Source organism: Polyodon spathula, chromosome 39 (assembly GCF_017654505.1).
Source record: "Polyodon spathula isolate WHYD16114869_AA chromosome 39, ASM1765450v1, whole genome shotgun sequence".
Taxonomy (NCBI): Eukaryota; Metazoa; Chordata; class Actinopteri; order Acipenseriformes; family Polyodontidae; genus Polyodon; species Polyodon spathula.
The window spans coordinates 2198895-2223250 of record NC_054572.1 but is presented as its reverse complement, the minus strand read 5'-3'; the positions used below and the strand labels follow the sequence as shown (position 1 = coordinate 2223250).

General features: G+C 45.9%; 1 protein-coding gene across 4 annotated transcripts in view; it reads right to left on the bottom strand.

Annotated features, from left to right (window-relative positions):
• Positions 1-3099: 3099 nt before the first annotated feature.
• The window catches only part of LOC121304760 (transmembrane and coiled-coil domains protein 2-like), a 36418-nt gene continuing 15161 nt past the window's right edge, over positions 3100-24356 (bottom strand). Inside the window, exons 2-6 of one of the 4 annotated variants that reach the window (XM_041236142.1) lie at positions 23346-23525; positions 10847-11200; positions 8243-8841; positions 7642-7777; positions 3100-7304 (exon numbers count right to left, since the gene is read on the bottom strand). In XM_041236142.1, the coding sequence (XP_041092076.1) occupies positions 6993-7304; positions 7642-7777; positions 8243-8841; positions 10847-11200; positions 23346-23465 (1521 nt within the window). In that variant the 5' untranslated portion in view covers positions 23466-23525 and the 3' untranslated portion in view covers positions 3100-6992. Of the gene's footprint in view, positions 7305-7641; positions 7778-8242; positions 8842-10846; positions 11201-12864; positions 13041-16841; positions 17427-23345; positions 23526-24356 lie in introns of those variants that run through there. The other 3 variants (XM_041236145.1, XM_041236144.1, XM_041236141.1) reach the window with 3 other exon arrangements.

Genomic DNA, 24356 nt, shown 5'->3' with positions numbered 1-24356 from the left:
TTGTAATCCACTGAGCTTTACAAGAACCTGGGTGCAAGCATACACTCCTGGCAAAAAATAAAAAAGGGCTTCATATCACTTTCTACAGTGCCTCATTGAAGATGTGGAGAAAAAGAAGTAGGCTACATTAAAATAGGAGCTGTCTAACGTTATTTGTTTTCTCTTTCTCCTGGTGTACTTGCTTTATTATCGTGTTCTAGTAAATGGATATTTCACCATATCTCCTGAAACACCTGTTTTGTTTTTCTTTGCCTTTACTACCTTTCAATCCCACCTGTCCATTGATTGAAATCCTGAAATAACGTGAAAACTCTCATTTGCGCCATTAACACAGAGGTCTCTCATTTCAATCTCGAATAGTTATTCCGCCGCCTTTATGTAAACTGTACCCATTCTAAATATCGGAAAACTGCAGAAAAGTGTTTCATTTTATGATGGAAACAAAGTTCGGGATAAGAGTCCGGTTCAAACAGAGGGAGACAGTGAGTTTCGACCTGTCGGATGACACGTCTGATGTGCGGGGCCTGTGAGGTAACTGCTTAGCTCCCAGGACCGCTGTTTTGTCTTTCAAGCACTGCGAAAACCAGAACACGACCACGGTGTTTCAGCATTGGCACTGTCTGCCAGAGCGGGACACCCCCACAGTGCCCGGTGTGAGAGCTGGCCGAGCTGGGAGGGCTGCGACAGTGACAGCGCAGGCAGAACAAAAAAAAAGAAAAATTAAAAAAAAGAAAAAAAAAAAAAGAAAAAAAACAGCTCACATATGAAGTTTTTTTTTTTTTTTTTTTTTTTTTTTTTTTATTATAATATCGCAGTCGTTAATTGCAGTTTATGTAACCGTTGCCGCTGGGTTTCGTTTGTTTCCTGATGCAGTGAAAAGCACAGTGGCATTGTCTCCAGTCCCGGGCGATACCCGGTCGCTTACCTGGCACAGATACTCAAGAAATAACAAGGGTGTAATTTCAACAAAGAAAAAACACCTGCAGTGTAGTGGAGACCGTTTTCCTGAATAGCAAAGCTTTTGTGACCGTCGGGGAGGGCTTTTGTGGCGGGATTTTAACTTTCCGACTGTTTCCCTTGTTCCGAGCAAAAATCAAAAACGACCAGGAAGGATGAGAACAGTCGCAAAACCACAATTCAGACAGCGAGGAATGATATGCAAATGAAGTGGGTACCTAATTAACATGCTCTGTCTAAAATAAGAACATGATCTGAGGAGGGTGCGCATTTAGTTATGTATTTATATAATTATACATTTTTCATTTGGGCATAAAATATCCTCCATCACTGGATACATGAATCTACAATTTAATACAGTAGCCTACAGTGCAGTGCAGCACAACACAGCGCAGTACAACACAGTACAGTGCAATCCAGTGCAGTACAACACAGTACAGTGCAGCACAGTACAACACAATACAGTGCAGTACAGCGCAATCCAGTGCAGTACAATACAGTGCAGTTCAACGTAGCACAGTGCAGTACAGCGCAATCCAGTGCAGTACAACACAGTGGAGCACAACACAGTACAGTGCAATCCAGTGCAGTACCATTTCATACAGGAGGATTTGGGAGCAGTGTCCTGATGCCAGTTCTGTATTAGTTCATCACTGTACTACTCTCCACTGAGGGCTACACTGAGACCAGCAGCCTTGTGATGTAAGCTAGTCAGCGACTCCACACAGTGAGCTATAGAGAAATGACATCAGCTGAGAGGTTGAGCCCAATTATCAAGACTCAAACTCTGTCCAGTGTTCAGAGAGCGGTACGGCTCATAGCTTCTCAATGTCTTCACAAACAGCGCCTGGATATGGAGCAGTGTTAGCCTGCTGGCCTGTCTGCATTGATACAGCTGTCAGTGTGGTTCAGTGTGGGAGCCTGCAGACATGTGGGTATGGCTGGTGTTAGATAGAAGAGATTCACACGGGTGTCTAGGCTATAGTGCCAGGTGGATACCACAGTGGCCAAAAGAAGCTGGGTGGGCTTAGGCACCACAAAGGAGACAAGCCAATAGAAAAGCTTGAACACTTGAAAGGGTAGAGCTGTCGATTGTAAGGCTCTTTTGTTGTTGACGTGTACTTGTTTTGTTTTTATTGTACCCGTTGGCAATATTAGCGCCAGTGCATAATCTGTGGAACAGCATTAATTGTTGTTCTGCTTGATTGTCTCTTGCGTTTTATACATACCTGGGTAAGCAGCAATGGGTCACTCCTCATGTAGCAGGTATGTCATTATATTTGATGGGTGACACTGTAATCCAATAGGGTTACCGTTTTATACAGCTATAAGACTTTCTTCCACTGGGACGTTATTGAATTTCCTTATATTGAAATGGCATTGCAATTAATTAAAACACCCATGAGATTAGATTATTTTTCCTCAAACCCAGCAGGATTTACACCCGCATCGTGGATTCAGCAAAGCCATTGACTTCAGCGTGCGTGGGAGCACAGCTCCGAACTGAACTCACACGTGTTAGAAAGGGGTGTAGACTGCCCTCTGCTGGATGAAATCATACGCATCTCTGAGTGTGCTCTCATGGGTTGACAAGGGGCCTCGGTCCGGTCCACTGGGTTTCCATGGTGGGCAACGATATGAAAATTGTACATCGATGTCGTGCACGTATTCCGATTTCGATATCGATAACACTGAAGTCTTTCAAAACACAGAAAAATATAATAACAGAATTGCAATATGAAACATATTGTAGCGGTCTCTGTCAAGGCAGGCAGGCGATTCACACACGGCGAGGCAATCTTTAATTTAGCGCTGCTTTGCTTCACAATGTCCGTGGAGAAAAACAAAGACTTGTTTTATTGTTTTGCTGTTCCATCATCAGCCACCTCAAAACCGAAATACGTCTATACTGCGGACAGACTTTCTATATCTACAGTATATCTCATTTATAACACCAAAACTTCACATTTTCACAATCCATTAATAATAGAAATTACAGACAAAATGCAATGAACCGCTGACGCATGCGCATATATCAAAATGGTGCAAAACGGCAGTAGTGCTTAATGCAGCATGCAAACAGCGTTTGTAACCTAAACACCAATCAACGAAACAGCATGATTGAATAACACCTTAGTGCGGGATGTTTGCCAACGAGGCTGGCAATGATGGATATGTATAGGATTTGTTGTATGTTAATATAAAATACACGTGGTAACTGAGACACGGGTGTCCAGTGCCAGCCAGTGCTGTCCAAAAACTCAGGCTGCGGGACGTTCTCTACTAATCACGCGTGTGACGAGTACTGGATCGGTCCCTAATGGCATTCATGCGTAAGTGATGGATGTCAGACCCGTTCTGTGGAAGCAGGGGCGGTTTGAAATGTGAGGACGCCTAACACCTTTTTAGGGCATTTATTCCAGCTTGGCTGTTGATGTATGTACTCCCGTCACTCTCTGTGCGTATCGTTGTCACGTTTCCTAGCCACGCTGTGCTTTGAGTAATGCGTGTTTTGTTTTTTTTCAAAGTCTTGGCATCGGAGCAGGCGAGCTGTCTCGCTGCTGTTTGATCGCTGTTAAACTCCAGCACAAGGACACAGGGCACGTAGGGTTGTGATTTTCGCGTGTGTTTGTACACAGGCACACTAGCCCCCTCTAGTGGCCGAGTATATTATTATGTAGTGGAGTTGCTGCCGAGTGTACGGTGCATACTGGTTGCATCTGACTTGTGGGGCGATTTGAAGGATCTAAACAGCGTTGGACGAGAAACCATTTCAGGACTCGGTGTTGCTCCTGCTGCCACAGCCTGTTCTATGACTGTCACGCTGTCCCTTCGTTCATGTCCTCGATTCACGGCAGGATACAGCGTCCATTTCTAAAAGTTGCTGCTACAGTACACTGCCATATTGCACGCACACACTTTTCACAAGATGCCACTTTGAGCTTTTATTCTGTCAAATAAAGTGTTTTTATTATTAAAAAAGGAAAAAAAAGAGATAAAGAATAAAGTGCCACTTTCAATTTGAACCACAATTCCTTTAACCACAAACACAGTTAAGACCACACATCGCTCGTCTTAAAGCAGAACGCAAGTGATTTAACAGATCACCCAGCAGAGGGCAGTGTTATATAACACAAACAATACAGTACCATGCCCTTCTTTATGTACACAAAATAAAACATCCCAGCGCCCTAACAGCCATCCATCACACAGTTTAGATTTCTTTCTAACGGTTTCTTTTCAGTTCTTTGAAAATACATTCAGCTGTCTTCAAACAATATCATTGTTTAATGACAGATTTAACCCTTTAGACACTTTGACATTGCAAATACTGCCCTTCAGGGTTGCAAAAGTTTGCAGTGATTTTAAAACAATGTTTCACTCTTTCTGTCCTGGGCAGGTTTGCGATTCCTTGCAGCTTCTGAAAGCAGGCGGAGCGAGGCACGGGCTGCAGAACAGCCGTGTTAGGAGTGTGTTGCTGACAGATTTGGACGATCAGTGCTTCACATGTTTCCTTCACTGCGTTTGCTAGTTTAGTTTGTATTTTAATTGGAGAAAATACCTTTCCAAAACACAATGCTTTAAATACCAGAGATTGACAGACAGGTCTGCCCTCTTGTGGTCAGCCAAGAAATATACCTGGTAGCCCAAGGTGATTCCCCCTGTTAAGGGCTTATAACTTCCAAAAGACAAAACTCATACAGGACACTTGCCAGGGGGTCAGGGAGCTATGAGGGCTGACCAGGCCACATACATGATACTTTGTCAGGCTGTGCTGGTCATTGAAAAGACAAGACATGTTGTGTGCAGAATACAGTATCACCATCTTCCATGCCAGGTACAGCATGGACCAAAAAAAGACCTTCCGTCTTAACTATACATAACAAGGTTCTTCAGCCATGTTCCGCTAATATATACATTTCTCAAAACATTTACACAACCAACCACCCTTGGGCAAAACGAGCGGACTTAAATACAAGTGTGAAACACTGGTGATGCCAGGTTACCAGGCTACTCTGTTGACTGACCCACAGGGCAGTTACAGTACTGTGATTCCTTCACATGGTCCACACTCGGCCCACGTCAGGCTCATATTTCATGGAACACGAAATATGGAACCCGCCCTCTTGTGGTAGTTTAGTGGCACTGCGCCTGCCCTCCGAATAAATTCTGGTGTTAGATGGCTCTTGCAGAGGAGACCATGCGTTTCCATGAGCCAAACCCTGGTCTAAACAAGCACTGTTCTAACTGTAAAGAAGACTCAGGGCAAGCACATACAAACACACACACACACACGCGTACACACACAGCCATGCACAGAGAGCTTGTGTCTTTGCCTGATTTGCACAGAATACTAATCACAGACTGTCTAAAATGCTGGCAGACCCGAGGTCTGTTTACGTGCACTGGAAAGCAAAGCAGATTGAAACTCAATATTCTGGGCCAAGTCTGCTCAAAGATGAAGTGGCCCCCTGGTGGTAGATCCACAAACTAAAGATTATTCCAGGGAGGGTGGCAGCCACTTTTACTCCTCACGGAGACTACCGGACTACCACAAGGGGGTATGTGATCCATGAATGAGTTCTACAGAAGCACTCAGACAGACAGACAGGCAGACAGGCTGCTTGGTTTAAGAGCAGCCTGGAAAGGTTCAACAGTAGTAAATCATAGTAGCGGAGGAATAGATCTTACTGTATTGGAAACATCACTCCTGGCCTCACAGTTTCGTAGTTTCAGACAGCTCTCTTAGAGAGCAGACAACCATTAGAGCCAGCCTGCAGTTCAGCACTGGAGCTGAAGAAGCTGGGAGCTGCGTCACTGCCCTGGAACGCAGAACGCAGAACACAGAACGCAGAACGCAGAACGCAGAACACACTAATAACCAATTTGCACCACTTCTTTTAGAAGAAAACTAAAAAAAATAAACAAAAGCATTTCATTAATGCTGTGTTGGCTGTTACACCTACACGCAAACAAAAAAGATAGTGAATGAACAAATAAATAAATAAATACACATATTTAAAATTCAGTAACAAATGTAACAAAAAAAGTGTGAATTCCTAGTGAGGAGGAATAAAAAGAGGTCAAGACACGCTTTTCAAAAAAATCAAACAAATAATCTATAGTACATTACACATGGGACACTGTGAGTATGCTACTTGCCACTGAAGTAGGACGGTTTGTGTCCAGGCTGGGCTACAGTTTGGAGTGACCTCTGATTTTAAGTAGCCCACCCTCATGGCTAGTGTCCCACCCAATAGTCCGAAATCTACACATGATCTAGAACTGAATCTTCAAAAAGTTTAAAAATGCACTAGTTAGCATTGTGTGTTTTGTTCAGCTTTTCTTTTCTTTTCATAAGATATACAAGTTTTTTGAATCAGTAGCTCATTGCCGCAGTGCAGTTAGCAGGTGTCACTCATTCGAGTTACTGAAGTGGCTACCGACACTCGGCTGGCTGCTGAATTCGTTTTGCTTAGTGGTGTTTGCAGCACCTCAGTTCTCAAGGATCTCTGATCCCCTGTTCGATCACCTCCTTCACAACGTCCTTTTCTGCTCCCCTGTTCTCTTCCCATGTGCACAGGCCTCGCAAAACTGGAGCCCGAAATATGAAACGCAAGTAGTTGTTAAAAAATTGTTAGAAAACAAGAAAACTAAAAACAGCACCTGCCATTCTAAACGTAGCTTCCTTGTGTTTGCTTGTGGTTGGGCCAACAGTGTGACACGGCAGAGGGAGGCCGTCCAGCTAGCCGTTTCAAGCCTGACTCTCGTTTTCCAGTCCCATCCTCGGAAGGGGAGTAATTATTTATTCCTGCCTCTTTCAGACAGCTGAAAAGGGACCCAAAAAAAAAAAAAAGGAAAACAAAACTGTGGCTTACCAGCGGACAAACCCTAACCCCCTCCAAAACAACTGAAAAAAAAACCCACCACAGAACTCAGGAACAGTACGCCAATGCGCTCGCAGGCGCAAATTATATATAAAGGAATAACCTCCGGCACAGAACAGCAGTAACGTGACCCGTTCCGGTGGGCGCTCAGCTGGACAGCAGCCAGGGTTCAAAGATGTACACCACGCTATCCCAGTGCTTCCACAGGAAGATGAGGAAAAGGGCCAGGAAGATGCTGCCGAAGACCCGCATTCGCGTCTTCATGAGCGGCGTGATGAAGTTGGCCAGCGTGGAGACGAAGACCAGCAGCACGGCCATGAGCGCCAGGATGACGTTGATGAATTTGCCCAGCAACGCCCGCGCGTTGGCGTTCTCCACCCCCTCCAGCTGAACCACCTGCTGCTGCTGCTGCTGGAGCTCCAGCTTTGTGACGCGGGTCAGGCAGGACTCCACCGCCTCCTGCAGGGTTAGAGAGGGGCAGGGTTAGAGAAGGGGAGGCTGGGGTCAGGGGTTCTACCGCTTCTAGCAGCAGAGGGGTGACTGGGTCTGTGCTGGTCTGAAGCACAGCCTGCTGTTCTTTTAGAAGAGTCAAAGCACTGCTAAATCCACCTCTGTTTAGATCAGAAAAACGGTCATTTGGCATGTTATCAAAAATGACATTTCAAGCAGTCTCTTTTGTTGCTCTTTTTTTTTCACTGTGTGTGTCTGTTTGATCTTTGCAACTTTGTAATGCCGCACTGTAGCCAGTGCTCTCTGATTGCAGCCCCCTGTGCCCCGAGGCCCAGCCCACACTCGCCTGTATGTCGCGGGCGCGCTCGTAGGACTGGTAAGCCACCTTCTCCTCCATGCTGGCCAGCTCCTGCTTCAGATTGGTCATCTCGTTCTGGTGAAGCTCTGTCAGGTCGTTCAGCTGTTCCTCCAATCGCTCGTACCTGCGGAGACACAAACAGAGGAATCAGCTGTGCAGGACCAGACCTCAAATCAGAGGAAACAAAACCAAGCCAACGGCCCGCAGCAGGGTGCCCAACGTCCACGGTGCCTCTGACTCGACTTTCAGAACTTAGTAAGCGGACTAAATATCGTTACATCTGCATGCACGAACTACAACAACTGCCTGTTGAAGTCACAAGTAAAAACAGTTTGTGATGATCTTCTACATGTAAAACTGCAGTAAAACCCAAGTATGAAAATTAAATTCCTGTTGCATAGCAGTTTCACCATTTCCAGGTTTTACTGTGAGCTTAGCCACAGTGTCTCATTAAACTCAGCAGGACTAGATAAAACTGCTCTACACCGGTAGACTTACTTCCATCCCTGTAACTACATCAGAGGAAGGAGGAGTGAGGAGGGAGACATAAGCGAGGAGGGAGGGAGGGAGTGGGGAGCCGTCAGCTGACCTGTAGCGCTCCTCCTGCAGGCACTGGGTCATGTAGGAGTAATCCCTCTGCAGCTGTGTCTTCAGATCCTCCATGGAGTCCTCCAGGTGCCCCTGGTTGTCCTTGATCTCGCGCAGCTCCTCCAGCAGGGTGTCCAGGTTATTGTGGTGGTGGTGGTGGTGGCTGTCCAGCGTGTTGGACTTGGGGCTGCCCATGCCTGGCCCTGGCCCGAGCCCGGGCCCCCCAGCCCCGGAGTTGCTGCCAGCGGGCGATCCCGAGGTTGCGCTGGAACAGTCGTCGTCGCTGCCGTACTTGGGGCTGGAGACGAGGGTGGCGCTGCCGCTGAACGGACGCTGGCTGTCCTCCGGGTGCGGGTCCTCCAGCGTGTCCTTCAGGTGGGCGATGTTGTCCGCGCTGCCGAACTTGTTGCGAATGAGGCTGGCGAATTCGCGGGGCTTTGAGACCACGGCGGTGTGGGAGAGCGCGGACACGCCCCCCTTCACCCCCTCCACCACCCCCCCTCCAAAGCCGCTGATTCCTGCTCGCACGTTGGCCCCCACGCCCTTCAGGCCCTGCTGCATGTCCCGCAGCACGTCCTTGGGCTGCCGAGTGGGCCCATTCTGAAAGAGCCAGGAGGAGAGAGCACTGCTGTTCAGAACAGTATGAACGGAGGCAGATATACAAGGGTAGTGCTACAATAATAATCATTGTTATTAATGTATTAAGCATAGGCTCCTTAATTACTTTAATTGAGATGGGGAGTCTCTTCAGGTATACAATACCGTGAAAAAGTATTTGCCCCCTGTCTGATTTTCTGCATGTTTGTATATTTTTGACACTGAATGTTATCAGATCTTCAAGCAAAATGTAATATTAGATAAAAAGGACCCTGAGTGAACACATAACACAACATTTTGATATTTATTTAATTTATTTATTAAAGAAAGTTATGCAACACCCAATGACCCCGTGTGAAAAAGTAATCACCCCCTTAGACTCAGTAACTGGTTACGCCCCCTTTAGCAGCAATAACTGCAACCAAACGCTTCCTGTAGTTATTGATCAGTCTCTCACAGCGCCGTGGAGGAATTTTGGCCCACTGCTTCATGCAGAACTGCTTCAACTCCGTGACATTTGTGGGTTTTCGAGCATAAACTGCTCGTTTCAGGTCCTGCTACAACATCTCAATGGGGTTTAGGTCTGGACTTTGACTAGGCCATTCCAAAACTTTAAATTTCTTGTTCTTCAACCATTCCGATGTAGACTTACTTGTTTGTTTTGGATCATTGTCTTGCCCAGCTGCGCTTCAACTTCATCTCACGGACAGATGGCCTGACATTTTCCTGTAGAATTCTCTGATATAGAGCAGAATTCATGGTTCCTTCAATGATAGCAAGTTGTCCAGGTCCTGATGCAGCAAAGCATACCCAAATCATGACAATACCACCACCATGCTTGACCGGTGGTATGAGGTTCTTACTGTGGAATGCAGTGTTTGGTTTTCGCTAGACATAACGGGGCCCATGTTGGCCAAAAAGTTCCACTTTTGACTCCTCTGTCCATAGAACATTGTTCCAGAACTCTTGAGGATCATCCAGGTGCTTTTTGGCAAACTTGAGACGAGCATTCAAGTTCTTCTTAGTGAGCAGTGGTTTCCACCTTGCTACTCTGCCATGAAACCCATTTTTGCCCAGAGTCTTTCTGATGGTGGAATCATGAACACTGACCTTAGCCGAGGTGAGAGGCCTGCAGATCCCTGGATGTTGTTCTAGGGTTTTTTGTGACATCCTGGACTATTTTACGCCTTGCTCTTGGAGAGGTTTTGGCAGGATGGCCACTCCTGGGAAGATTCACTACTGTTCGAAACGTTCTCCATTTGGACAATATGGCTCTGACTGAGGTTTGGTGGAGCCCCAGAGCCTTAGAAATGGCTTTGTAACCCTTTCCAGACTGATAGGCATCAACAACTTTTTTTCCGGAGGTCTTCAGGAATTTCTTTTGATCGTGGCAGGATGTGCCTCTAGAACCTGTGTGCTGACAACTTCACTCTGATGGTAAGGGCCAAAGTTAGTCAGATTCATATTGGGCAGGGCTGGCCCAAATCAGGCCTGATTGTTAACCAAAGTATTCAAACAGCTGACCCTAATTATCCCTTTAACTGGGTTGAACTAGGGGGGCAATAAGTTTTTCACACCTGAAGATTGCATGTTTGATTACCTTGCACACCAAACAAATGAAAGTGTCAAACTTTGGTGTCATTTTTTCTCTCAGATTCCCTCTATATAGCACTACAACCCACAAAAAGATCTGACCAAATTCAATGTGAAAAATGTGCAAAAATGCAAAAAAAATCAGACAGGGGGCAAATACGTTTTCACAGCACTTTTAAACAGAAAAATATTGGGAAAAATGCAATTCTGAAAGTACACAAAACTTTGTAAAGTATAATCCATTTATTAACAGTTACTTTTCTTCTTTACAGTCACAGCGGTTGACAAAAAAAAGCTTTTCTCAAATTCACTCTAATTGATTGTAACAGTGTACTGTAAGGGTTCATGAACGAGTTCATGTCTATTCTCTATGTCTGTAGGGTAAAGCAGTTGGAATGCCCTTCTCCGCACCTACCTGCTCGATTTCCTTTAGCTTCCTGTGGTAGTGCTCGAGCTTCTTGTGCAGGTGGGAGATGGTCTGGGCGGACTTCTGGTTCTTCTTCTCAAAGACCTGCTTGATGCGGGAGGCTTGCTGCTTGTCGGCGTTGTGAGCGAGCTTCAGGTACTCGGCCACGTTCTCGTCGCGTGCCTCCTGCTCGATGCGGATCTGCTCCGTAATCTTCAGGATCTTCTGCTGCAGGTGCTCGATGGCTGCCTTGGTGCGCTGCGGGTCGGGCGCCTCTGGCACGTCCAGGCTGATGTTGCCGTCCGAGCCAGCGTGGCTCGTGTTCGGGGGCAGCCCCAGGGTGCTCACCTCCCCCTTCTCCAGCTGTAACACACAATGAGAAGACAGGCAATCGCATCAGAGGCCAGGCTCAATGCCAGGGTCTGCACCTGAGCAAGCAGCTGAAAGACAATTAGATAGCAAGGAAAGCCTTTTACGTTATATATAAATTGATTTATATCACAGTTAAAACTCTTTACAGTCGACTGTATCAACACGATGTGCTCTGAAAACCTCGTAGCTGCTTTGGATATCTTTACGAGATACTGGCTAGTCGCTAAGAGAATGAGATTCCTGTATATTGTGAGCCTTTACGGGTTGTGTCTTTCAAATGAGACATTCAAGGGAAGGTGTGCTACTGTGGTCTGGAATGACACTGGTAAATCAGAGCCTTGAACGTGAAAACATTCCCCCATCACGCACAAGAAATCATTTTTCTGTTTCCACAGAAACATTGTGGCATTTTTTCGGTTGTTATTTTGCACCGCTGAAAAATTATCATAAAAGACAATATATAATAAAAGGGGGAAAAAAAACAACAACAAGACTATATTAAGAAATAAAGATAGTACTTTTTTTTCCCATTAATCATATAACAAAATATTACAATACTGAAGTTTTGATTTGCTGCGGGTGGCAATGTGTAGATAGCTTGCATCTATCTAGACATTGCCACCCTTCCTTACGCAAACACAGCGCCTCTTCTCTACAGATACTAAGAAAAGAAAGTTAAAGGCAGAGAGAGAGAGAGAGTGATATTGGGGAAGCTTCTCTGTGGATGAAAAAAACAACCACCAAATCTGCTGACATGTGCTTCTACCGCAGTTTCACAAACTGGCACGCAACAAAACTCATGAAAACATAACTGAAAAGCATGCACACACTTCTAGGGGTTTGTGTGGTTCAGATGCAGAAACACACATGTGGCTGCTGTACACTGTGAATGATCAGCTTGGCATTAGGCAGACAGCCCTGTTACAGCAAGTACAGGTAAAGTAATGCTACTGCAGACTCTTCTGTGCAGGACAGACTTCTCCACCCCAGCTTGGGTATCCTGCCTTTACAAGAGGGGTCCGTCTGGGGAGAATCACCACTTTCCCTGCCCATACAATTCAGTAGCTTCTAAAGTACTGCATGGTAGGAGGCAAACAAGAAAAATACTTCAGTCTAAAATAAAATCAGCCCACGGTCTGAACATTCTGGACCCTGTATTGATCTCTAAATTATAATAAAAAGAAACAGAGTGTGTGTGTGTGTGTGTTTCTGTGTGTGGGCAGGTATTACTATCAATGTGCTGACAAAATTTCAGAAAATGTCCCCACAAAGATAGTTACTCCTGAAAAACCAACCCTGTGGGGACATCCCCATTTTGTAAATTTTAAGAACCAAATATGCCTTCAAAAAAAGTGCTAAAATATTTAGTTTATTACTGACTTTCACCCTGGGTGGAGTTTTATCTGACTGGAGTTAGAAATAGTAAATAAAATTACAGTGCGAGAATGAGAAGAACCCACAAATATAGGAATACAAACGTGTGTGTGTGTGTGTCTGTGTGTCTGTCTGTTTGTGTGTGTGTGTTTGTGTGTGTGTCTGTGGACAGTGGACTAAGACAAACTGAATGTATTAAAGGGATTCAAAGTAAAAGATCAAAGAAAAGGTGGAAAGAAGATTGCTGGGGAAAAGAAACCCATGAAAAAGCATGTATTTACCGTTGAATTGGGGCTACGTGGAGAGGCATCATTCCTCCTCATTTGCCAGCGTCCTGCTCACACAAAGAACACCCAGCCCAGCCCAGCCTGGTATTCTCTAAGTGCTCTAGCACTGCTACACTAACCCTGCACTGCGGGCACTGCGCTCTACACAGCCTTCCCTCTTGAGCACCAGCAGGAAATGCGTTTCTTGCACTGTAACTTCTTCCTGTAATCTATGAAAAGCAGAGCGCTGACAATACAAGGGAGAGGAAACCTGAGTCACGACTGAAAAAGCAGAAAAGCAACAGTGCCCTTATGACCCTGTGAGTGGAAGAGCTTGACATCACAGCTGAGGCATTGTCGCTCAGCACACTCAGGCTGGCCCTGGCTGCTTGCAGTATTGGACATTCACCTTCACATCTATCCAATATTACCGTTACTAATACTGTCATCACAAAACAGCACTTCAGTTTCACCTTATTTTGGGAACGTTAAACGTGAAAAACTGGTTTCCTGGAAATGTAAAAACGATTGTCTCTCTATAGAAAGACCTGCAAATGTTTCAGTTTTCAGTAATGAGAAGAAAGGTAAAGAAACTTAAAACAGGAACTTAAGAGCTGAAAGGTTGTCCAGGCCTGTGGATATCCTTGCGGGGCGGGGGATGGGTAAGGTCATTGTAGTTAGCTGCTCCTTTACAGATGTGTCCTAATGCAGAGAGTCAGGACCCTAGTGTAATGACTGTGCTGGCCTGGCATGCAGTCCACTCAGCTCTCCTACTCACTCCAAACTGCTGCTGTCATCACTTTCTTCAGCTCTCGTATCCCTGCTGATAATTCATTTTTTAAAATGTATTTTAGTTTTAGTTTTAAAAAAAAAAAGCAACTCTATTTATCTAAAGTCCTGCGGTAGTCAAACACGTTGGACAGGCCGCTGTTGAGAAAAAAGACAGAGAGACGAGGCAGGCACAGAGCCACGCGCCTCCACAAACCTGACTACTGGACTGAGCTTTCTCACAGGAACTAGCTGTACAGGGCCTAGGGGTTCCACTTGAGCAGGACCTGATAATCAGGAGTGTTCTCATGTTAGGCTGCCTGTCACAGCCTGAGATACACTGTTGTATTAAGTATAATATCTAGAATAACATGCATGTTTTTAACTTGCTGAGTTCCTGTTCTACTTGACTATTATTCTTCAACAAAACATGAATAATCTTTTGTCATGCCAATAAACCTTTTGAAACAGAGAAGGATGGAAAGGAATGAGGAAGCGGTCTGATGAGAAGAGTATTTAAGAGGACTGGAGGAATATGAAGAAAGGGGATTACTGCAAAACAGGCCAGTTCAGAGCAGGACAAGAGCAGCCATGGAGGGCTGCAGTAGATGCTTGCGTGGGCGTCTGTCTGTCTGCATCAGGATCTCGACTGACTGCACATTCCACAAACGATATTAACTGTTTTAAAGCACTACTTGTGTACGGACAGGCAGCGCGTCAACTGCATGGCTATTGCTCCTGTACTGATTGTTAATGAAAAATGGATGTGGTACATTATGGTGGTAAACATTGGTACTTTGAGTCTGAGGTACGATTGTGCGTGTGTGTATCTGTGCGTGTGTGTGCAGTGAAGTGAAGCAGGCCTGTACAGAAGCGTTCTGCCAAGCTGGATCTGCAGCTGCAGGTGGCATTTTTGATTGCGCTGATGGGAGGGACTAAGCATTACATAATGAGGAGAGACAGACAGGTTTGCTTGAAGGGGTGGGGTTAGGAATAAATCGGAGAGAGAGAGAGAGAGAGAGAGAGAGAGAGCGCCTCGGTGAAGGTACTGAATTTACTGCAGAGCACCGCACTAACAAAGTGTTTAGGCTGCACTGCCCTAACTGGTGAACCAGCAAGGACGAGACTGAGAGACTGCGTGCGGTTAGTCAAGTCTGGTATGCAGCTACACTTGACGCCTCCCAGGCAGAAATATGTTGCCTCACACTATGTCTTGCCATTTTCAATACAACAAAGCGCTGGAGCCTTTGTAAAGGTGATGGGGCCCAGGTCCAGGGGATGAAGGTGTAGCCGAATGCACTTTTATTTCAAACAAACATCCCATGCAGTAAAAGCATATGCAGAATATAACCACAACTAAACGCAGTGTGCAGGGTGCACTACTCACAACACTGTACAATCACGACAGTCACCAGTCTCTGGCATGTCCTGTATGAGCTCAGAGGCGTTCTCTCACTTGGAGTTGTGAAAAGCATGGTAAAGCATCAAAAAATCTTATACAGGGGTGGAAACTAGACTCCCATTGCACAGCAGTTTTCCCCTTTCCAGGTTTTACTACCAGTTTCACTATCCACAGAGTACAGGTAACAAGCTCAGGTGTGTTCTGTTAAACCCATAGTAAAACCAGGAACGGAATCAGACTGCTATGCAATGGGAGTCTTATTTTCATACCCGCTATAGCAGGGGTCTCCAACCCTGGTCCCAGATCTTTAGCCACTGATGATGTGAAGACACCTATAAAACCTGAGGATCTGACTTTCAACCACCCGACTTGATTTGAATGGAGTTTTTACAGAAAATACCAAGTTTTCATCTACTAAAAGACGAGTCAATACAGCAATACAGGAGGACGCTATTTGTTTTCTGCGTGTGCTGTTGAGTTAAAAACAAGCGGTGCAGTACAAGTACTACACAAGGTCTTAGAGAGAACTTAAACACACACGCTCTACATCTTTGCTATGATGGGGGGGGTCCAGGGAATGCGCATCATCGTGGAACAGGAAGACAGACATGAAGCAGGTCTTTAAACTGAAAGTGAAGTGTAATGCACAGCGGGACAGAAAGAACGAGAACCAGGGAGATAGAGAGAGAAGCGCTCCGACAAGCACTCCCCCGCTCCTCCTTACTGCAGCCCCAGCGCAGAGTGCATCAGACAGCAGCACACAGAGCTGGCGGCTGAAAGATCCTGTGTCTGTCTCTAACCCCAATAATACAAGCCCGCCTGCTTAAAGGAGCACTTTACAAACCAACGCTTCACAATCCATTTGCTAACCTCTCCTATCAGCTTTATTAACATTATCACAGATTCCTGCTTTTAGCATGCTTTCAATATTTTGGTTAGCTAATAAGGGAAATAAGACAGTGTGGTACCAGAGATTCTATTGCTGCTCTTCATCGCTGGTCTGGCCTGGAAATTGAGAGGGATCTCTAAACCCCCCCCCCCCGTTACAACTAGCATCTATTTTTAGATTACATTTGAGGCTGTTGGATATCTCTTAATCGTGTGTTTACAGTGGCACTGCAATCTCGTCTAAATAAAAATACTACAATTAAAATGCAGAAGGCTTGCAATAGTGGTAGTAGTAGCCTGCTAAATCTCCCAGCTCTTGAATAAGACACAAGACACTAATAAGGCACTAGATCGACCCTGGGTTTAATGTAGCGTTTTGGGTGGCGGTATTGAGCTCCACCACTGTTTCACTAAAACACACCCCATAATAATTGTTTTAATCTAATACAGCAACCACAAAAAAAAAAAAAAAACCTTTGTGTGATAAGACAGAGCTGCATCTCAGCAGAGCAGCCCTGCAAACAGCACTTTAAAGAATTAGAAGAATGATTACATTGCAAAGAACTGAATGGGAGATGCAAACCCCTAGCATTCCTGCTATGAACAAAACAACAACAGAACGGCAGTCAGCAGCCACAGTCTCTCCCACTACCTCAATCCAATGTTCAGCATGCTGCGGATTGTGTCTGTCTGGTCAACCGTAAAGACACACACACACCCATGATGCCCTGAAAAACACAGAGTACCTCATCAGTGCTATATTTAGTTCCTTGCACTGATATGAACACAGGCGCTTGCAAAATAAAACGAATGAATGAATAAGTAAATCAATAGATACATGAAATGCAATGCAAACTAGATGAAATACAACGCAATAAGATGAAATGCAATGCGCAGGCAGCAAAGCCGTGTAAGACCGACATGTTAACGTTACCATACTGTTTTATCCCTGGCTGAAGCTTTCGCTCTGTCCTCCAGGTCTGCACGTCAATCCCATTCCCCTCTCGAGAGCCCAGAGCCAGGCTGGATAAACCTCCTGCCTTCCGTGGCTCTGTCCGTCAGCGCTGAACACTGGCTGAATCCGGACGTTCAGGAGAGACAAAGCTGGAACACAGGCTACCCACAGCCTGTCTCTCTCCCTTTTCTGTGTCTCTCCTGCTTCATGCAGCGGCAGACTGCAAACTCCGTGACCTGCGCTCTCTTATTATTTTTGATGTGTCTTGAAGCGCGGAGCTGAGAGGGAGAGGGAGAAGGAGAGGGGGAGGGGGACGGTGGGGGACGAGAGAGCAGGCTGCTACTGAGAGCCTCTCAAACTGCTCACGTCACAAGCTCCCCAAAACGCAGAGCGACGTCACGGAGCACTGTGAATTCAGAACACTGGAGGTACAGTGCGGTGCAGCGTCCCAGCGGCTTGTGAAGGTCCGGGGAATCTCTTCCTAAAAAAACTCCTGCTGATGAAACAGCACACAACAGAAGGAATAAAAGGAATAAAATCTCTAATTTACATATTTGTTTGGGGTGGGATGGAGGGGGGGAGAAGAGAGAGAGAGAGAGACAGAGAGGTGGGAATCAGCTCTGAGACAGAGGAGAGAGGAGAGAGAGGAGGAGAGGAGAGAGAGAGGGAGAGATAAGCGGGAATCAGCTTGAGACAGAGGAGAGAGAGAGAGAGAGAGGCAAGCGGGAGTCAGCTCTGAGAGAGAGGGAGAGATGGTTCCCCACTTTATTGCACTAGTACTTAAACATCTAATATATATAACCCTCCCCCAAATTAAAAAGATGAAGGCAGGGCTGCCAGTGTATTGTCTGCCCACAGTGAGACGTGCGGTCGCTGGTGCAGGAAAGCATGAACCGCATGGAGGGAGCAACCGGGAGGGAGATCACCGGCTCCTGCTCTTCCTTTTTATTTCTCAGCCCCCCTCCTCTATATCCCTTCCATTTCTCCTGCTGTTTTTCAAACTCTCTCTCTGTTTAATCCTAATCTCCTCTCCCTCTACCCCTCTCTTTCTCCTCTTCTCTCTAGATTCCCTCACCCCACCTCTGTACAGGCTCTGATAAGAGGCTGCATATCTCTTCCCTTTCTCCCCAGAGCGCTGTGCTATTTAAATATGCAATCTCGCACGTTCTCATGTTGTGAAAGGCAAGACTCACGCTCCAGCAGGGAAGCCCTGGGTCTTGCAGGGGGGCGGAAAATTGGTTAAACCACAGCGCTAGCTTATAAATCTATATATAACAGCGACAGCTATTTGTAACATTCGATGTTTCCACAATACAGCACACTATGCTGGTTGCATGAAAAGCAGTAGTTTACACCTAGAGTATGGCACAGGCATGTATTCAATTATCAATCCATGCTTAAAAAATAATCTATTGCATCACACCCACAGGACAGAAGTTCAGGGTTCTGATCTGCAACCCCATCTTTCGAAGGGGAGGGGAGAACGCACCTTTGACAAAATGTTAATGACCACAAACACGTCCCTGCTTAAAATCTTTTCGTCTTGTTTACACAATGGAGAAGATCTTGTAAACAACGCTGACTTGTGTTTGAAATGATTAATTCAAGATGACACCCTGTGCTCTATCACTTCTAACCTCTCCTTATAAAACCGTCTCATCAAGCCTATTTGTTATTCACTAACACTGAAGGGACAACTAAGCCTGGATGAGTAATTCACTGGATGCTATTGAAAGGACAGCGGAACCCTATTTCTATGCAGATGAGGCAACAAAATCCAAAGAGCGGGGTTAAAAATATTGACCTGTCAGCATTCCTGAAATCTCACTGATTTCCATGAGGAAACCTCACAGGATTGTCAGAGAAACCCTGACCTGCTACTGTGCTTAGAGACAGGCAAACGGGCGGGCAGGCAGGCAGGCAGGAAGGCAGGCAGGCAGGCGGATCTCTGTCCCTCCCCTCCATGCTAGGTTTATATTTGGGGTGCTAATACCAAATGCTCCTAGTTTTTTTAAAAGCATGTTTTTGATCTTCCCTTCTAATTGTCGATTTATACAGTGTTCGTTTGTAATGCGTTGTGTGCTTACAAACTCTAGTTTGCCGTCTGAAACTGGCCCCATTTTTGAATCGATAGCCCCCTTTTTTTGGAATCCAGCCCAGTTTTTGGAATCAACAGCCTGCACTTCCCTTCGGTCACCCTGCCCTGCACTGTACCCCCACTGCGCTCCGCTCTGGGCAGTGGCGTGTTGGCGTGGTTTCTTCCTCCCCCGCTCTCCTTCGCCTCATTAGAAGAGGCAGACAGCTTTTTAATCCACTGCCGATGCCCTCCTCTAAATCACGCTCGCTCAGCGTTAATCTGCATAGCAATGACTAGCCCCCCTCCCCTCTCTCTGTGCTCCATGCAGCATTACATCTCATTACGCAGCCATGAGCTTCACATCACCTTTATTAAGACATGGGCTAGAGCCTGGGCTTTGTCTGCTTTCTTCAAGGTCATCTCACAGTGTTTCAGAGGGGTGAGTCTGGATGATAACTGTATGGACACAGTCAGTCCTGGCTGTGAGAAGCATGGGTTTGTGAGTGTGGGGTACTGAGCTGCAGCTCTCTCACAGCCTTGGTTCTGTACAGTCACACCTTCACACACTGCTGCGAGGTGTTCTTTATAACCTCCTTTCTTTTTCCGTCAAGACGATCATGTGCCTGTTTCTATCGAGAAAGGAGTAAGAACCATTAACACCCTTGTTCCCCTCAGCACACCATGCTGCCTGATTTCAGAGCCGCAACTCCATATTCACCACCAAGCCAAGGACAATAACCCACAGACGTCAAGGTCAGAATGGAATGAGGTGATGGATATTAGTGAGGGTGACGTAATCCTGGACACTGCTTTGCATCTACTACTGGGTTTGAATTGCACCTGTTCACAGCTACATACTGAACTACTGGCAAGCAACGCTTAAAGAGATTGAGTCATCCACCTTTTCCTACTATTAGATCATTATCAGCCATGCATGCCAACTATCCCAGCAATAAACGGCATCTGGGAAGACTCCTCAAAGAGGAAGCGAGGTGGGGAAGCATATCGCTGTTGCACAGGCTTCGGTAAACAGTGCAATAGATATTTCTTTTCTGAAACACCTTTTGCTTGAACAGTTAGAAAGTGCTGAAAAACAACAGAATTGATAGAGTAGCAGGAAATTAAACAGGCTTAATATGAGGGACATATATCTGACAATAAAGTACAGTGCAACCAGTCAGGGTACCAACAAAATGTGGCCTTGATATTGAAGATCTGTTAACATTGAAGTCAACGGACCAAGGATTTGATTGCGCCTTTGTACCGAGGTGTCCTTTAAGCGTGGCCTCCTTGAATTGACTAGGCAGGCCCTGAAATAAGGACAGCACCCAGTTTGTGCCCTCGCACTGATCCAGCTGAAACACTCCTGGAATAAGGATAGCACCCAGTTTGTGCCCTCGCACTGATCCTGCTGAAACACTCCTGTGATAAGGACAGCACCCAGTTTGTGCCCTCGCACTGATCCTGCTGAAACACTCCTGTGATAAGGACAGCACCCAGTTTGTGCCCTCGCACTGATCCTGCTGAAACACTCCTGTGATAAGGACAGCACCCAGTTTGTGCCCTCGCACTGATCCTGCTGAAACACTCCTGTGATAAGGACAGCACCCAGTTTGTGCCCTCGCACTGATCCTGCTGAAACAGCTGAGAAGTCGCTGCTGCTACTGCGCCTTTAATGCACCTGGGTGCTGCTGCCCTCCCTGCCTGACCTGAATGCACTGTCTCGGTTCACAGCGGCCCCCTCCTTCACTCTCATTGAATACGGCTAACAGTGCTCTCCCCATGGGCTGCCAGCCCCCATCACACTCCCAACGCATTACCATAACAAAGACGCAGTCCCCTGTGTGCCAGCCAGCCAGCGAGCGAGAGAGAGGATTATGTAGTGAATGAGTGTGTGCTTGTGTGTGAGCGCACGCATGACTGCTGGTGCATTTATTATGTTTGTTTGTTTTTTTTAGAGGTTTAACTTATGTGATCATATGTGACTATATTCCTATACAGCAGACGGATGCCTGTATTACAAACAAACCAACCAACCAAACGCAAAATAAATGCATGGGAACCCCAGCAGAACATGCAATATGTAGAGATCTGTCGTTTTTCTGATGCTATTCAACGTAGCGTAGCTTTCACTATTACAGTCAAATACCTTGAGTACATTGCATATATTCAATAACGGTCGCGTTTATTTTAACTGCCTGATGGTTTTTATTAAATCTGGATGGATATTTTGTGCATTTGCTATGTGTTTGTGTGCACAGATCTGTGTCTTTTATATCCAGGTCTGTAGGGTGCATAGCTATGGCCAAAAGTTTTGCATCACAGGTCTGGTATTTTAGGATTGTGACAACTACAAAAAAATGTAGATTTTTTGTTCAACATTATGCAGTCAAACAAACTGCTTAATTTCATTAAGTATATGGAAAACTACAAATGTTAACGTAACACTATTCAGAAGGTTTTATTCGACTTTATGAAGCAACATTTGTTAACTCTACAGGGTGATGCAAAACGCTTAGCCAGAGCTGTATGTGTGCTTGTGTATGCATTTAGCTCTGTGTGTGCGTGCTTGTGTATGCATTAGGCTCTGTGTGTGTGTGTGTGTGTTTAGCATAATGTATGTGTACCAATATGGAAATGTACTACAGTAAATTACTGCCCCAATCGCTCTGTGCTTTTTACATGTTATGCTGATGGCTGAGCTGTGATGCAGAAGCAGTCTCATTTCACTGGTGACCTGGCCAGTGCATTTACCCACTAGCTCTGCCCAGACCTCCCCCGGCATTCTGACCTGCAGTTAACTTAGAGCCGCCTGGCATGGGAACACGATCCACCTGTTTAGACCAGAACCAGCATTCCCTATGAGCTCCTGACCCCCTTGTGCAAGCTGTTTACGTCCAGGTCTGGCCTTGCACCTAGAACGTGTTACAGGGCAACTTTCAGAGCTTGCACCCCAGGGGCCACTGACACAAAGTGCCTTCGTTTCTAATTTTAGCCCTGCTCCACATGAAGGCATGTCTGGATACTTTAAATAGAACGCGCCCGTGGAACCAAACAAACCTGCTCCAGCACACGCACTCCTACAGGAATGAAAAGACTGAGGCAGTCCCTTGCTTGACTAGTCAGCACAGCCCTGCTCTTCTCAGGACCCAGCGCCAGCGGCTTATCATAGCAGCCTCTCGGGACAAAAGGCACACGGCACCTTCACTGCAAAAATCCAGGGTTTGAGATGGAGCACTGCAGGCACACATGGGCCCGAACCTCCCCTGATGAAGCTGTGTTGAAAATGCGCCTTCGTTTCGGTTATCTATCCCAGTGTAAGAGACGTGCAGGATGAAAATACATTAAATTCAGGAGCGAAAGGAAGACATGAAAGACAGGCGATTATTATTACAGAAAGTGTGATTATGGCATCAATTTAAATGAAGTCATGCCTTCATCATTACAGCACAGAGGAAAACTGGGTCTTATCTGAGACAATCACATGATAGTGGTGCCTCAATATAGCTGCACAATGTGCACAGGTAAAGACAACGCTTGAATAGTTAGTGCTTCCCCCAGATTAAAATGCAAGCACTGCATTGAGATTCCTGAAAGGCGCGGGTCAATACACACAACAAGGCAAACACTGACCGCTGGTAGCGAGCGAACAGCTGCATCGCCCAGAGCTGTGCGCAGGATACATATTCACAGAGTCCTCAGGGATGACCCCCCAAATAAAAATGAGCAACCCCCCCAAACAACGCGGCTGCACAAGTGCTGTAAAAGAACAGCGACTTATACAAGAAAAAAAAACAAAACAAGCAAAGAGCACACTGTAAGAAATATAAATCAAGACACCTAAAATGTCACTAGAGGCAAGACATCAGTTGTGAAGATAACGTGAGGGTGTCGTGTTAGGGAGTCAGAACTAACTACTGCAGCCCTGCAGAGACAGGACAGAGTACAGAGCACAGCCCATGCATCATCGCGTGCCTGCCTGTCTTATCTAATTGAGCACCTCAGGCCTCAGTAATCACTTCACTCTAGCTGTCCAACCTCCCCACCAGTAGCACTGATTCAAGAAGCTCAGCATGGTCCGACTGCTGTAATATCTGTTTTAAAATCACATCCTTCACCCACAACTAGAAAAAACAATTGAGCTCCATTTAAAAATACTAAAAGAAACTAAACGAATTCAACGATATTAGTTTCAACTAGAAGACACGCAAAAAAGACAAAAGGTTCCTCACTGAATTATTTTTTTTTTTTAGTATTTCATCATTGCGTAGTTGTTTTTTTAAAACAAAAGAAAAAACAGATAAAAAAAAATAATTCCAGCCCGACAACAGCAAACTGGTAGAGTGCAGCTACACAAGGCTGGCTTGCTCCCTCGCTCCGGGGTGACAGCACACTGGTATACTCACAAACACTCCCAGCACCGAGTTCAAAAGCAATAAGCGTCTCCCAGTTGCTGAGCTGGGGCCTTGGGCTTCACGCGCCACGTGGGAGACCCCATCCAAAAACAGCTGCCCCTCTGTCCGCATCAGTCCACCGGGCTGGGGTGGCAGGTAAAGTGGGGGTCCTCCTTCTCGGTCACTGTGATACTGTGGGATCTCAGTGAAGGAATAACAAGAACAGAAGCAGAAGCAGCACTGGCAGAGAGAGACAGACAGACAGCGAGTAGGAGCAGGGTACACTCACAGTAACCGGTTTGCGCTGGCCTCTCCGCGACTCGATCAGTATTCAGGGAGAGGGGAGGAGAGGCATAGAGACTGATTATTCCTGCTGGTGTGTACCTGCCTCTCTCGCTGCACTCAGTATAATTCAACACCACGCTATACTGGTACAGTTTCAGACCGTGCTCTACTGCAGTCAGGAAGCTGTTCACTGGGCAGTGAATCATGCTCAGATTTGGGCAAAACTGGTGCAGAAATTAGAAGAAGGACGATGTATGCGAATACAGGACAATGTCAAAAATGGCTGGGGCTCAAAGGTTGGATATCTTTGGCGCACATGGATAGTTAAAAAAAAGTCTACGAAAGCATTTTGTAGAATTTCAGTCATAAGGAATAGCAATTTCTAGACAGCAATGTGCAATCTGAAAAAACGATTTTCTATTCTGGAATATGTCATACTCGGACACCATAACAAGATTACAGACTGAGAGCCACACTCCTGAGCTTCATCAAGGAAGGGAACCATCTGTAGATTCACCATGTTGTCTGCTATTCTAGTCCTCAGTATTAATGTCTGTTGGCATGGTCGAGGCCAGGCGTTCGGGTGGAAATGTAGGGCATCCCCTAACCGAATAAACCAGCTGAGCTACTCTAAGGCAATATTAATAATCCCAGGAGCCAGCCACCTCAGACCCAGTGCTGAGCCAGTTACTGGAGCAGTCTCACAGGCTCCATCCAGGGGTATGTTGCTGTCAACGA